The sequence below is a fragment of the Salvelinus sp. IW2-2015 genome, linkage group LG31 (assembly GCF_002910315.2).
Source record: "Salvelinus sp. IW2-2015 linkage group LG31, ASM291031v2, whole genome shotgun sequence".
Classification (NCBI taxonomy): Eukaryota; Metazoa; Chordata; class Actinopteri; order Salmoniformes; family Salmonidae; genus Salvelinus; species Salvelinus sp. IW2-2015.
In genome coordinates, this window is record NC_036870.1 from 11573867 (window position 1) to 11588379 (window position 14513).

Genomic DNA, 14513 nt, shown 5'->3' on the forward strand with positions numbered 1-14513 from the left:
GCCTAATCCACTACTGACAGTATTTTTGACTTAAGCTATAGCACCCAAAAGCAATGGTTAGTGTCTATCATCAACCAGGAAAGTCCAGTTGGCTAAGTCATTACATCGGGTCGTTTTTCAGGCTTCCAGGTTGGCAACCAGTGGCATGGTAGCACGTCTTCCGCGGATTCCCTTATAACATACGTTCACGAGGAGTTAGGAATAACTGTAGACAGAAAGGGGAACCCCAAACGCCTCTCCACTTATTCAATGAGATTATGGTAATACTTTTTTCCTTGTACTCTGGCTCATTCTATCCACGATTTGCCCATTATAGATGCAATAGGATGCATTGAAGTATGGCAGTGAATCCTGAATTTCCTCCAGAATATTAATTTACAAAGGTGGTCAACTGAGTTTGGCAAACAAAAGTAAAAAATTGCATTTCAAATGTTTAAAGGGCTCCCAAACAACCTCACAGACCTGAGAAGGGTATTTGGACTTCCCCTCGCCACCTAGCCTCCGGGCTTTGATGTTGGGGAAGATGTTCACGGATGATCTGTCCAAAGTTGGCACGCTCAGAGGCCCGGCGTGCTTGCAGGTTTTCCCAGTATCTCCTTGATTTAAGCAGTGGCTGTGTGGACAGAGGGGTGGGACTTACGAGATGTTGCTCTTTAGTTTCTGCAGCAGCAGGCTAGGCTCTGTGTCTCCCTCTCCTGAGTCCAGCCCCTCCCGCTTGGAGGGGTCCGCCTTCAGCCTGTCCTCCGTCATTGTTTGCTCACACAGCGGTGGCAAACACACCCTGAGGCCTCTGAAATGAGGAGAGGAGGGTAAATGTGATAACACTGTTCTAAGCACTGTGGAATTTGCTGGGGGCTGTCATTTGATATTTTAAAAGCAACTTTTAGTTTTAGTTGAGGATGTTAAATCTATCCCTCCACATCCAATAACGCTRGTTATTGGACATGCACAATGTTAGTGAATTTTCAACTGATAAGCTGCCCAACAAGACAAGACAGAAGAAGCCTTCATGTCGTTTCATTTAAATCAAAATGGAAACTATGGATCATATCTGACTATGATGATGGTAGTACTGATAGGAGTTAGTTTCTGATTAAATCCACTGATGGAGTGGAACAGAGACCAGGCTTTGTGCAATTCAGCTCCAATTACACCGATTCGCCCAAGTCAATACTTAAAATAAAAAAATCTATGACTAAACCCTTACCTATGTTTATCCTCTGTAGTTGCATGCATTTCTTTGATTGCTGAAATCCATACTTWAAAAAAAWAAATGTTAGTCAAATACAACCATTGACTGTTTGCTCATTGCTCAACAGGTAGCTTAGTGGTTAGAGCGGTGGGTTACTGGATCAAATCCCCGAGCTGACAAGGTACAAATCTGTCGTTTTGCCACAAGGCAGAACTGTTCCCCGGTAGGCCGTCATTGTAAATAAGAATTTGTTCTTAACTGACTTGCCTAGTAAAATAAAGGTTAAATTAAAAAAATAAGGTGACAACGCAAATGTGTATGTGCCAATTGAATCTCAACAAGAAAACTGTCAGTGAGTATTTGATTAACATTTATTGAAAAGTGGTAAAAAGTCTGGAAAGTTGCATCAGCTAGGCTGGATTCTGTGCAAGAATTAAGGCTATTGGCTATCTGACAGGCTCACTTTGACGTTTAACTCGTCATCTTTCTTCTCGAATCCAAAGGACATAAAACAATATAGAGGTAAGATGGATATCAATTTTGAGACATGACATGTAGTATTTTCATTTTTAGTATACAATTTTCATATGAATTCAAAATTCCTGTCCTTTTCCCCAAAATTTCTCACAAAAACAAGTGTATCTCTGTGAAAATGTCAACGGCGCACTGAGCATATACCAATATTTTTTCAAAGCCTTTTACATTTAATTCAGCTCATGTCATGCTAATTTMGATTTTTGTGACCCGCGGAAACAACTTTGAATATGACGACCACAAAATGTAAAATCCTCAAAAGGGGAAACGTGCACCGCTACGTCAACAGAGCTCTGTGGTTATTATTGTACGTATTAGGTTACGAAATCCAACTTTTTGGATACAATGTTAATMATATGTTAGAGAAATACCCCACTGAACGATTCAGAACATGAATAATCATATTTATCTTGGTAAAATGTATTTGAGTTCAATTTCATCACCAAAGCGCATTTTTACCCACTCTGGGCAGTGGCTGGACATCCTAAATCAGGGTTCCCCAACTYGCTGATTTTATTTGGCCCCCCAAGTTTTCTTAAAAAAAAAAAAACTGTAAAGATACCAGAAAAGCAGCTCTAACGTGATGTCCAAACTGGCTAGGTGCGTGCGTTTGCATGTTGAGTTTGTCTATCCCCACCAGACGTGATCAGGACACAGAGGTAGAAATATCAAAATGAAATCTGAACTATATTCATTTGGGGACAGGTCGAAACTTATGAAAAATGTATGGATATTTAGCTAGCTAGTTTGCTGTTGCTAGATAATTTGTCCTGGGATATTTGGAACAGTACTGGGTATTACATGTACAGGGTCCTTTTTTGATGGATCTTTGTAAAATATCTACCTATTTTGAGTCACACGAAATCATGCGTTCTCTACTCCGACAATTAATCCAAAGATAAAAGAGGAAACCTAGTTAGTTTCTAGTAATCTCTCCTAGTTCAGTCATCTTCTTCTTCTGSGGATTTTATATGGCAGTTGGCAACCAACTTTAAGGTGCCTTACTGCAACCAACTGGACTGGAGTGTGGACCTCGTTCATCTTTCAATCACCCACGTGGGTATATGCTCCTAAAAACCAACGAGTAGATGGGAGAGGCGGGACTTGCAGCGCATCAAGCGTCTAAAATAGAACCAAGTTCTAATCCAAAGATAAAAGAGGAAACCTAGTTAGTTTCTAGTAATCTCTCCTAGTTCAGTCATCTTCTTCTTCTAAAATAGAACCAAGTTCTATTTTAGCGCCTGGCTGCGCAGACACTTGTTGATGCGCACGAGCAGTTTGGATGAAATTATTGAATAACATGCATGGGTACATATATTTTGAAACGCTTGGGCACGCAATGCAGCCGGTGTTGTCAGCATGTAAGTGATTTTAATTTTGGAAATCTGTTCCAAAGTATTATAATATAGAATATGATATATTCCAACGCATAATAGAGATATATACAGTGTGGTCCCAAATTATTGACACCCTTGATAAAAAATTAGCAATAATGACTGTATAAAATAAATAATTCAAATACTGAGCTATATTGTATTCAAAAATAATAATTGGGAAATTACAGTGCCTTTAGAAAGTATTCACACCCCTTGACTTTCTCCACATTTTGTTGTGTTGCAGACTGAACAAAAAAAATTCTTAACAAGTCACTTAATAAGTTGCATGGACTCTGTGCAATAATAGTGTTTAGCATGATTTTTGAATGACTACCTCATCTCTGTACCCTACACATACAATTATGAGTAAGGTCCCTCAGTCGAGCAGTGAATTTCAAGCACAGATTCAACCACAAAGACCAGGGATGTTTTCCAATGCCTCACAAAGAAGGGCACCTATTGGTAGATGGGTCAAATTGTAAAAAGGCAGACATTGAATATCCCTTTAAGAATGGTAAAGTTATTAATTACACTTTGGATGGTATATCAATTCACCCAAACACTACATAGATACAGGGGTCCTTCCTAACTCAGTTTCGTAGAGGAAACCACTCAGGGATTTCACCATGAAGTCAATGGTCACGGTGACTTTAAAACAGTTACAGAATGTTATGGCTATGATAGGAGAAAACTGAGGATAGATCAACAACATTATAGTAACTCCACAATACTAACCTAATTGACAGAGTGAAAAGAAGGAAGCATGTACATAATAAAAAATATTCCAAAACATGCATCCTGTTTGCAGTGGTGTAAAGTACTTAAGTAAAAATGCTTTAAAGTACTACTTAAGTAGTTTTTTGGGGTATCTGTATTTTACTTTATATTTTTGATTACTTTTACTTTTACTTCACTACATTCCTAAAGAAAATAATTTAGTTTTTACTCCATACATTTTCCCGGACACCCAAAAGTACTCGCTCCATTTTGAATGCTTAGCAGGACAGGAAAAGGGTCTAATTCACACGCCTATCAAGACAATATCCCTGCTCATCCCTACTGCCTCTGATCTGGCGGACTCACTAAACACCACTGCCTGTTTTTAACAAGGCACTAAAGTAATAATGAAAAAAAATGTGGCAAAGCAATTCACTTTTTGTCCTGAATACAAAGTGTTATGYTTGGGGCAAATCCAATACAACACATTACTGAATACCACTCTCCATATTTTCAAGCGTAGTGGTGGCTGCATCATGTTATGGGTATGCTTGTAATCGTTAAGGACTGAAGCATTTTTCAGGATAAAAAATAAATGGAATAGAGCTAAGGAAAACCTGGTTCAATCTGCTTTCCACCAGACACTTGGAGATGAATTCACCTTTCAGCAGGGCAATAACCTAAAACACAAGGCCAAATCTATACTGAAGTTGCTTACGAAGAAGACAGGTAATGTTCCTGAGTAGCCAAATTACAATTTTGACTTAAATCTTCATGAAAATCTATTGCAAGACCTGAAAATGGTTGTCTAGCCATGTTCAACAACCAATTTGACAGAGCTTGAAGAATTTTGAAAATAGTAATAATTGGCAAATGTTGCGCAATCCAGGTCTGGAAAGCTCTTAGAGACTTACCCATAAAGACAACTGTAATCGCTGCCAAAGGTGCTTCTACACATTTTTGACTCAGGGGTGTAACAAGTTCTTCCACAACTATCTCGACAAACCATTTCTGTATGGACCTCGCTTTGTGCACGGGTGCATTATCATGCTGAAACAGGAAAGGGCCTTCCCCAAACTGTTACCACAAAGTTGGAAGCACAGAATCGTCTAGAATGTCATTGTATGCTGTAGCGTTAAGATTTCCATCACTGGAACTAAGGGGCATAGCCCAAACCATGAAAAACAGCCCCAGACCATTATTCCTCCTCCACCAAACTTTACAGTTGGCACTATGCATTCGGGCAGGTAGCGTTCTTCTGGCATCCACCAAACCCAGATTCTTCAGTCGGACTGCCAGATGGTGAAGCGTGATTCATCACTCCAGAGAACACCTTTCCACTGCTCCAGAATCCAATCGCGGAGAGCTTTACACCACTATAGCCGACGCTTGGCATTGCGCATGGTGATCTTAGGCTTGTGTGTGGCTGCTCGGKCATGGAAACTCATTCCATGAAACTGACGTTGCTCCGAGAAGCAGTTTGGAACTCGGTAGTGAATGTTGCAACCAAGGACAGACGATTGCTACAAGCTTCAGCACTCGTCGGTCCCATTCTGTGAGCGTGTGTGGCCTACCACTTCGCGGCTGAACCGTTGTTGCGCCTAGATGTTTACACTTCACAGTAACAGCACTTACAGTTGACCCGGGGCAGCTCTAGCAGGGCAGAAATTTGACCAACTTACTTGTTGGAAAGGTGGCATCCTATGACAGTGCCACATTGAAAGGCACTGAGCTCTTCAGTACGGTCCATTCTACTGACAATGTTTGTCTATGCAGAATGCATGGCTGTGTGCTCGATTTTGAACACCAGTCAGCAACGGGTGTGGTTGAAATAGCCTAATCCACAAATTTGAAGTTTTTTTTCCAATAAATTTGCCAACATTTTTAATAACAGTCATTTTCACTGTCATTATTGGGTATTTTGTAGATGGTTGAGAAAAATATATATTTTATCCATCTTGAAAATAGGCTGTAACAAAATGTGGAATAAGTCATGGGGTATGAATACTTTCTGAAGGCAKTGTATATTATTTTATACTAATACAATTGCTCAGAGAAAGATATTTTGTTGAAACAAGTAATAGTTTTTTCTCYCAAAAAGGTAGGGGTCAAAATGATTAACACCCCTAAAGATTCTTATAAATAAAGTAGTCAAAAGTTTAGTATTTGGTCCCATATTCCTAGCACGCAATGACTACATCAAGGTTGTGACTCTACAAACTTCTTGGATGCATTTGCATTTAGTTTATTTTGTGCCCAATTATAAATGAATGGTAAATTACATTTACATTTACGTCATTTAGCAGACGCTCTTATCCAGAGCGACTTACAAATTGGTGCATTCACCTTATGATATCCAGGTAAATGTATTGTGTCATTTTGGAGTAACTTTTATTGTAAATGAGAACAGAATATGTTTCTAAACACTTCTACATTATCCTAATATGGATGATTCCATGATTACGGATAGTCCTGAAATGAATAGTTAATAATGATGAGTGAGAAAGGAAGTTACAGAGGGTCAAAGATCATAACCCCAAGACATGTTAACCTCCCCTGTTATTGGTGAGAGGTTAGCGTGTCTTGGGGGTATGATCTTTGATCCTCTAACTTTCTCACTCGTCATTATTGTTTCAGGTCAGGATTATTAAWGAAGAATAGTACTGCAAAAGTGAAACAGTCGTTTTTTTCATTTCAATCGTGTGTCAATATATTRAATGTCGTATCAATATGAGAAAAATCTGAGTTTGGTGTGTACTGTATAGCCAAAATCAAGTACAGTGATGCGTGCTACAGCTACACAGAAGGGTGCAATTCGGGACATTCCTGCATCTGCATTACCCTCTTTCTATTGCTAAATTCTTAAGCTAGGACACAGGTGGGAGCGCTCCAGTACAGTAGGTGTTATTAATGCACAATAATGTTGGATGCCAGCCGCCAATACACCCCACAGAAGAAGGGGCGGGGGCGACAACGGTAGTTAGCTAGCCGTACACCGGTAGACAGTGTCCTTCGTCCCCACCTGTCATGCACTGTTATCCTGCAGTTCTGTTAACTACGGTGAGGGCAGGTGGGAGCGAAGGACAGTGTGCTAGCTAGCACACGGTGACCCTAACTAGCACACGGTGACCCTAACTATCAAGCTAGCTAACACACGGTGTCGCCCCAGCCTCCCGCCTGCTGTGCTAGCGGGAGGCGGGGGCGACCGGTAGAAAGTGTATTTCACCACCGCCTGTCGGCCCACAGCAGAAAGCTGTGCCCGACAGGCAGGGGTGAAGGACACGACTTCCACAACAGGTGGGAGGTGGGGGCGACACCGTGCCCAAAAGTGTCATATGCATGAAGACATCGAGGAGGGGGCATTCATCCAGGAACCAATGGGATGCTCATGGGGGGAGGGGTTCATGAAGGAACCAATGGGATGCTCAAGGGGTGGCCTGGAACAAGGAACATGCAGGAACACCCCGAATTGCGGGCTGCAGTTGCACACTATTGCAGCTACAAGCCTGTCCCCAAAATAGAAAATAAGTCAATCAGTTGAACAGCCAGGGACACTCCCACTACGGCACCCAACGCACTATCAGTGTCTGGAAAAATAATAATACTTGGGAGTAAAACATGCACGATGCTGTCTGCATTTCCAAAACATGARAAACGGGCGATTATGTAGGATAATTAAAACAGAAGTGTTCCTAATTATAAAGCTTGATTGGCATAATACAATGGCGCAATGACAGAGTGCAGCCGCTGCCAAGCTGGCTCACCCGGCTGTCATTAGCACGGTGCCGAAATACTATGAGGCATGGTTTTGGCGTACCAATACCTGCCATGACATGGGTCTTTTTCTCACTAGCGTTGCAAACTACTCGCTTCCCTCTCAGCTAGCGACTTCCATTATTTGAGATGGTTAACAATGGCTTTTTCATGTCAAAGCGTATGCTATTCTATGGTCATGCGCTTGCAATTTGCATACTTCCCGCTTTATCGACAACATGTTTCAATTCACTGTAGCTAGCTTGCTAGCTAGCCATCTGGCTAGGCACACACTGGTGGTCAGTTTTTTGGGAATAGAAAGCACATATAACAAACGAAGAACAAATACGCTAGTTTGATAGGCATTTAAAACATGTAGATTCACTGAATACTATTATTTAATCTTAGCAAGTGACTACCGTTAGCTAAACTTGATAGCTAGCTAGCTGGGCTAGCATTAGCAAGCAATGAAACACCTTTTGAAACATGAATTGTAACAGAATTCAAACTTTTTCAACAATATATCAAAGTAATGTTTAAATTGCACATATTATTCGGTGATATATATAATAAAAACCTATTTGACTATTTATTTTATAAAAGAAAAAGAAAGTACCTGAGCCAAAGATACAGCAAAAATCCCCTTTCAGATTTTTTTGTGATTGGACAAATATGTCATGTCTGCCTGACTACAAAGCAAACGTAAATTCCAATTGGTGGATTGTTCTAATTCTACTCGGATACCAAGTGTAACTTAAATTCTATTGGTTCAATTGCTTTATTTTCTTGCTAAATATTATTCTGATAGGAGGCGTTATGGTTGGTCTGCCCAGTAACTGAGCTGATGGATCGTCTAAGAAAATTCTGCCTAGTGACAGAAACTTGATTGGTTTACCCATATATGAATATTTTATTTCCTTTTGTGCTGACTTACCCTATGCACAGATCTAGAATCAGTTTACTACTCCTCTATCCTAACGTCGCCTTCTAAACACAGGAAACGTAAACCTGACCTTGGATCAGCATCTAGTGCAATTTAACTCCCCTCTGATTTTACTCCTTTCCTTCTGACTAAATCATCGAAGATTTATAATAAACTAARAGTTATTGATGAGTTTCTTGTTTTATTTATTATACTTCGGGTTAAGGTTTACATGTGGTTATAAATAAGATACATAATATTTGTCTTTTGTTAGAATTGTCTGCTTCCTGTATCCCATAATTCCATATTCTTTGCATCAGAACACAACACGAGCAGCTGTGTCGTCACATCCGCAAATTTGTAACATGGATCCAAGCGGTTTGAAGCTAAATTTCTGGGAGAATGGACCAAAACCGGGACAATTTTATTCATTTCCTGGCAGCAGTTTAGCCCCAGGATGCGGACCTATCAAACACACTCTGTAAGTAAATACTTTTGAGTGGAGACCCTAATAATGTCATCCCACTTTCGATTTCCTCGGTACGCTGCAGTGCTGTATCATCATGGTGGAGCTAGCCGATGCAGTTAACGTTAGCTCACTGACTACTACACTATTATTTAGTTGGGCTACTAGTTAGCTAAACTGAATATGTTCACGCGCTATCTTATTCTATTTCGCACAAATTGACTGACGTGATAAGTTGCCCATCTATGCCTCGCCAGTTATCTACCTAATCATATTGCGCTTATGGTAGCTAATGCTAGTATGACATGGCAGTGAGGTAGCTATCTAGCTAACAAACTCAKCATCATAAAGGATGCTATAAAAGCATATTTTGTAGCTAGTCCTACTCCCGCCATATGTTACATATGCGCGTGCATGAGCCTAAATGGACGTTCAGCATGCATCCCTCTGTATTGCATTTTTAGTGTAACGTTAGTTAATAAAACTTTCCCATGACAAACTATCTAKATTTTTCCCTCCCTAAACTTTAGAAACCCCATGGTGACGGGAACATCAGTGCTGGGAGTGAAGTTTACAGGTGGAGTCATCATCGCAGCTGACATGCTGGGCTCCTATGGCTCCCTGGCACGGTTCCGTAACATCTCTCGTCTGATGAAGGTGAATGACACCACCATCCTGGGCGCTTCCGGCGACTACGCAGACTACCAGTACATGAAGCAGATAATCGAACAGATGGTGTAAGTTTGAGGTTTCTTTCAGAAAAATCTGTTATGCTGTCTTGGTTCTTTATGGTTATAGTTTACATTGTTTAAAAAAATAAAATGTTTTGTTGATATTTTAATGTATTTATTGTAGACTCTTGTTAAAGGGCACATACACAGAAAATGGAGTAGTTCATAATATAGTAGCATTCATAATAATAGTGTGGTTTTAGAAAGGAGAAACGGCAAGAGATGCCCTCAGCTTTGTATGCTTAACTCACTGACATTGGCACACAGAAGCAGATCTGACTGTATCTCTGTCAATGACATCAGTGTGTTAGCATATGCTAGTGTCAACATTTTTTATATACAGATATTATCCATTGACAGAAGTATATGAATATGCACAACGTGAGAGGAAATAATTAAGGAATGAGGTTGCGTTAAACTCCCAACTTTTTTCCCTGCTTGGATGAGGTCTTTATTAGAAGGGAATACATTTCAGATGCGAGACCTCTTTTTCCAAGCAGTACCTTGTGAAAGGGATGAGGATTAAGCTTAGTTTCCCAAGATACCACATAACCGGTCCTAGCCGAACGTAATTGTAAGTAGAAAAAGAACGAAATGCTAGGCAGGTTGTGCTTTTGTTGGAAGTCTTGGAATGCGCCTTCCCCAAAGAGACCGCCATCCCCCGAAATTTCTGAGCGTGTTTTATTCTTGTTTTGGTTTTTTCCCCTCCAGATACATTGAGATTAAGGAGTACATTTTTTCCCAATAGACAAATCATTTTATTTTTTATTTATTTTTTAACAATTTTTGTTAAAAATGTAACCTTAATTTAACTAGGCAAGTCAGTTAAGAACCAATTCTTATTTACAATGACGGCCAAACCCGGACGACGCTGGGCCAATTGTGCACCACCCTATGGGACTCCCAATCACGCTGGATGTGATACAGCTTGGAATCGAACTAGGGACTGTAGTGATGCCTCTTGCACTGAGATGCCCAGGTGGTGCTACAGGGAGCATTGAACTGAATATCTTTTGTGGAAGGGTGTTCATTTAACCACTGAAAAACGCAATTGAAATGAATTAATACATTCATTTATGTACTTCTGTTTTTTTTTACATCTTTAAAGAATTGAAAATTATTCAGTACAATATTTTGCAAGGAGGGGTACTTTTGTACACCCAGATATCTAAAATGCTGGACCACTGGGATATGTAACGGAATAGATTACTCTCGTCTATTGATCAGTGGTAGTAATGCAGACTTCCCCCAATTGATCTTGTATCCTGCAATTTTGCTAAAAGCATTAAAMATATCTAAAAGGTGGGGAAAAGAGTGAGAAACAATCTGGAAGAATWATATGTCATCAGTATAGAGACGTGATATTTGGTGCAATAGATTGTAATAGGATCATAGCAGACGGACTACGGGTTTGAGAGAAGGCAATTAACAATGAAGAGGACATCCTTGGTGTGCACTTCTGGAGATGGAAAACTAACAGAAGCAGACGTTTGCAGATAGACTGGAGTATAGGGTCTGGATCATTGATACAAAGTATAATAATGGGTTTTAAGGAGATTGGGGCAGGATCTCTTTGTTTGAATGGTTTCTGGCAATAAGGAGTCATTTCCCTCACTTGGGGTGCTGAAACCTTTGCTTGGTTATCTCCCTGAGGACCACCACTTATCAGGTCTGTGTGTTTGCATCCCAGGATCGACGAGGAGCTCCTGGGGGACGGTCACAGCTACAGCCCCAAAGCCATTCACTCCTGGTTGACACGGGTAATGTACAACCGCCGCAGCAAGATGAACCCACTGTGGAACACTGTGGTCGTTGGTGGATTCTACAATGGCGAGAGGTGGGATGATTTTTCAGCATCTTTAACTAGTCATTTTTTGTCCTTATCAGAAGTTATGCCAAGARGTGGAACTCTTGAAATTGCTTAGCAATTTAGGAGTGCCCGTTGACAATGCTGTCATGTTAGATCGAATAGTTTAACCATGACCGTGTTTTAAACCATGACCCTGGTTAGTTTTTGCCTTTTAACAAACCTCATACCATGGTCTTGATSTTAACATCAAACTGACTTGAGACCTGCAGCTATAAATATTGTAACTAGCTACATCAAAATAAATGCATAACTTGTCATCTTGTATTTCTCTAGCTTCCTGGGCTACGTGGACAAGCTGGGTGTGGCCTATGAGGCACCTACAGTGGCGACAGGGTTTGGTGCTTACCTGGCCCAGGTGAGGACAAATAAGCTAATGAACACACATGAGGGGACTACTACTGAGAGGCAGTAATAACTTCTATACATTTCATAGTTTAGAATGTATCTTTGTAAATCGGAAAGATAAGATGCCATAGTTTCTATTCCCACGATTGGCTGAAGTAGTCATTTATTTTTAAAGTTGTCGAGCTACACCTTCATATAGAAATAGTGGCAACCCCTTCGGGGATAAGAAAAGGAATAAGTATAATTGGAAGTAATCTGTACTGCATGATGCGTCTGCTACTTCATGGTAATACTGTATGTAAAAATGAATGTTCCACAGTTGGAGTTCAACACGGACCCTTGCAGTACGTATGGGTTTGTTTAAGGTTATTCTGTGTCCATGCAGCCCCTGATGAGGGAGGTGGTGGAGAACAAGGTGGAGATCACTAAGGATGAGGCGCGGGCGCTGATTGAGCGCTGCCTTAAAGTGCTGTACTATCGCGATGCTCGCTCCTACAACAGGGTGAGTCGTTAGTCTCATAACACTCCTGAATTTGAGTTATTTTCAACAGCATATAMTGAATTTTTCTGTTTGTAGCTACCAGTCTCATAGCTATTTGTGACATGACTGATGTTTGGCTGTTTTAGCATGAGATTGCCATTGTGACAGAAGAAGGTGTGGAGATTGTTGGCCCCATGTCCTGTGAGACCAACTGGGAAATTGCCCACATGGTCAGGTAGGTTATAGCCACATAACTCATCGTGACTGTCCAGTCAGAAGTGTCCAACAAGYTCCATGAAGTTGGCATGTTTAGTGTACTTGTGTGTAGTACATTACTTGATAGGAAATTGTTTTTAAAGCTGCTGTCATTTGTCCTAAATTGATCATAGCATTTAACTGAAAAGATACATTGTAGATCTTGTGGATTAGTTCACACAGCATATGCCTGTATCTTACATGATATGAAAATGTAATTTTCTTTTCTTTTGCAGTGGGTTTGAATAAGGACGATGTTGGCGATTCAGGACTGTACGTTAAGCCACACTATCAGTCTGTTCCATGACATTCTAAAATGTTAGCGCTTTAATAAGACTGCTATGTAACCAATTTAGTTTTCCCCCCTTTTGTAATATGAAAAATAAATGTACATTTCTGAATGGGTGAGTTATTTAAACTTGAATGACAATCAGGCTTAAAATAAATCTGGTGAAGTTCTGAGAAATTAGATTTATATACTGTAATTGGAAAGGTCCACACACAAGCAGAGCTAAGGGTAAAGGTTCTTGGGGGGGGAGATACCTAAACTTGTTTTTGTATCAACCATACAGAACTGCACCTAACTATGCTGTTATTACCTCAAAAGGAAAACCCACCATTAAAGCAGGCTTGACACTTTATTTCTTTAAAAAAAATGGAGAATCATTCTGGTGATAAGGAAAATAAAAAATACAAAAATATGTAAATGAGCCCAGGGGTAGGATGTAATCCAAGAGAAAGCAGTCAGTAAGGCATCGACATCTGAGATTTCCTTGGAACGCATGGTTGGTTTTCTTGAGGTAATTTATCGCTGTGGACAGGACTTCTTTAAAGGCTAGATTGCTTTCAGTACATAAACAAAAAGTAGATCAAATGAAGCAATGGCCTATGTCTGTCCACTTACGTGATTAAAAACAGAGAAGCCGGTATTTGGAGGATATATTGGCACGGGTGTTAGGTGAAGCAGAGCAACTTACAGTAGTGAGTGCATACATTTTCATACTGGTTCCCCCGTGGGAATTAAACCCACAACCCTGGTGTTGCAGGCGCCATGCTCTACCAACTGAGCTATACAGAATCATACATTCAAGTGAGTGAAGTTAAATATATCAAACAATCCCTACTAGAAGAGACATTCTGATCTCTTAAAAAAAAAACTTTCTCCCCAATTTGGTAGTCTAGTCCCATCGCTGCAACTCCCCTATGGACTCGGGAGAGGCGAAGGTCGAGAGCCATGCGTCCTCCGAAACGACCCTGCCAAGCAACACTGCTTGCTTAACCCTTGAAGCCAGCCGCACCAATGTGTCGGAGGAAACACTGTCCAGCTAGCAACTGAGTCAGCTTGCAGGCGCTCCCGGCCCGCCACAAGGAGTTGCTCACACATGTCGCTACACCCGTAATAACATCTGCTAAATGTGTATGTGACCAATAAAATTTGATTTAAAGCYCGATGGGACAAGGAAATCCCAGCCGGACGACGCTGGACKAATTGTGCGCCGCATCATGGGTCTCCCGGTCACGGCACAGTGCCTTAGACCGCAACATTTTGATCTCTAAGCCAGCCTATGAATGACAGTTTCAATCAATTCTAAGAAGTTTGAGTACAAGTTATTTACAAAGTCTACAGTGTTGATGGAAAGAGACTGATTAATTGCATAAAACAGGTTAGTCATATTTAATATGATTTAACGTTAGGGTTACACGTAAGACAACGTGTACCACAGCAGCTTGTGATAGAAAATGTACAAAAACACTTTCATTATGTGAATGTTCCACCCACAAAATAGCAAAAGTTACCTCACCTTCCCAAGAGAAAGGAATGAATGTGTGCACACAGTTAACAGGGGTTAGGTAAAGTCTCCAGAGCTATA

At 40.5% G+C, this 14513-nt stretch overlaps 1 protein-coding gene and 1 long non-coding RNA gene across 2 annotated transcripts in view; one reads left to right on the forward strand and one right to left on the reverse strand.

The window, feature by feature from the left end:
• LOC111956025 (uncharacterized) overlaps positions 1–8256 on the reverse strand; it is a 9342-nt gene extending 1086 nt beyond the window's left edge. Inside the window, exons 1-2 of the long non-coding RNA XR_002876185.3 lie at positions 8189–8256; positions 641–790 (exon numbers count right to left, since the gene is read on the reverse strand). This is a non-coding gene — a long non-coding RNA (uncharacterized lncRNA). The remainder of the gene's footprint in view (positions 1–640; positions 791–8188) is intronic.
• A 558-nt stretch (positions 8257–8814) lies between these two features.
• On the forward strand, positions 8815–13043 carry LOC111956024 (proteasome subunit beta type-4). Its single transcript, XM_023976440.2, has 7 exons — positions 8815–8975; positions 9491–9697; positions 11382–11528; positions 11835–11916; positions 12292–12408; positions 12534–12622; positions 12879–13043. The coding sequence occupies exons 1-7, from the start codon at positions 8860–8862 to the stop codon at positions 12889–12891; spliced, it is 771 nt and encodes a 256-aa protein (XP_023832208.1). The 5' UTR covers positions 8815–8859; the 3' UTR covers positions 12892–13043.
• Positions 13044–14513: the final 1470 nt, after the last annotated feature.

Coding starts and splice junctions, on each gene's coding strand:
- LOC111956024 (XM_023976440.2), top strand. CDS start 8,860: ATGGATCCAAGCGGTTTGAAGCTAAATTTCTGGGAGAATGGACCAAAA. Junction 11,917..12,291: donor TTGGTGCTTACCTGGCCCAG/GTGAGGACAAAT, acceptor GTGTCCATGCAG/CCCCTGATGAGGGAGGTGGT. Junction 12,409..12,533: donor ATGCTCGCTCCTACAACAGG/GTGAGTCGTTAG, acceptor TGGCTGTTTTAG/CATGAGATTGCCATTGTGAC.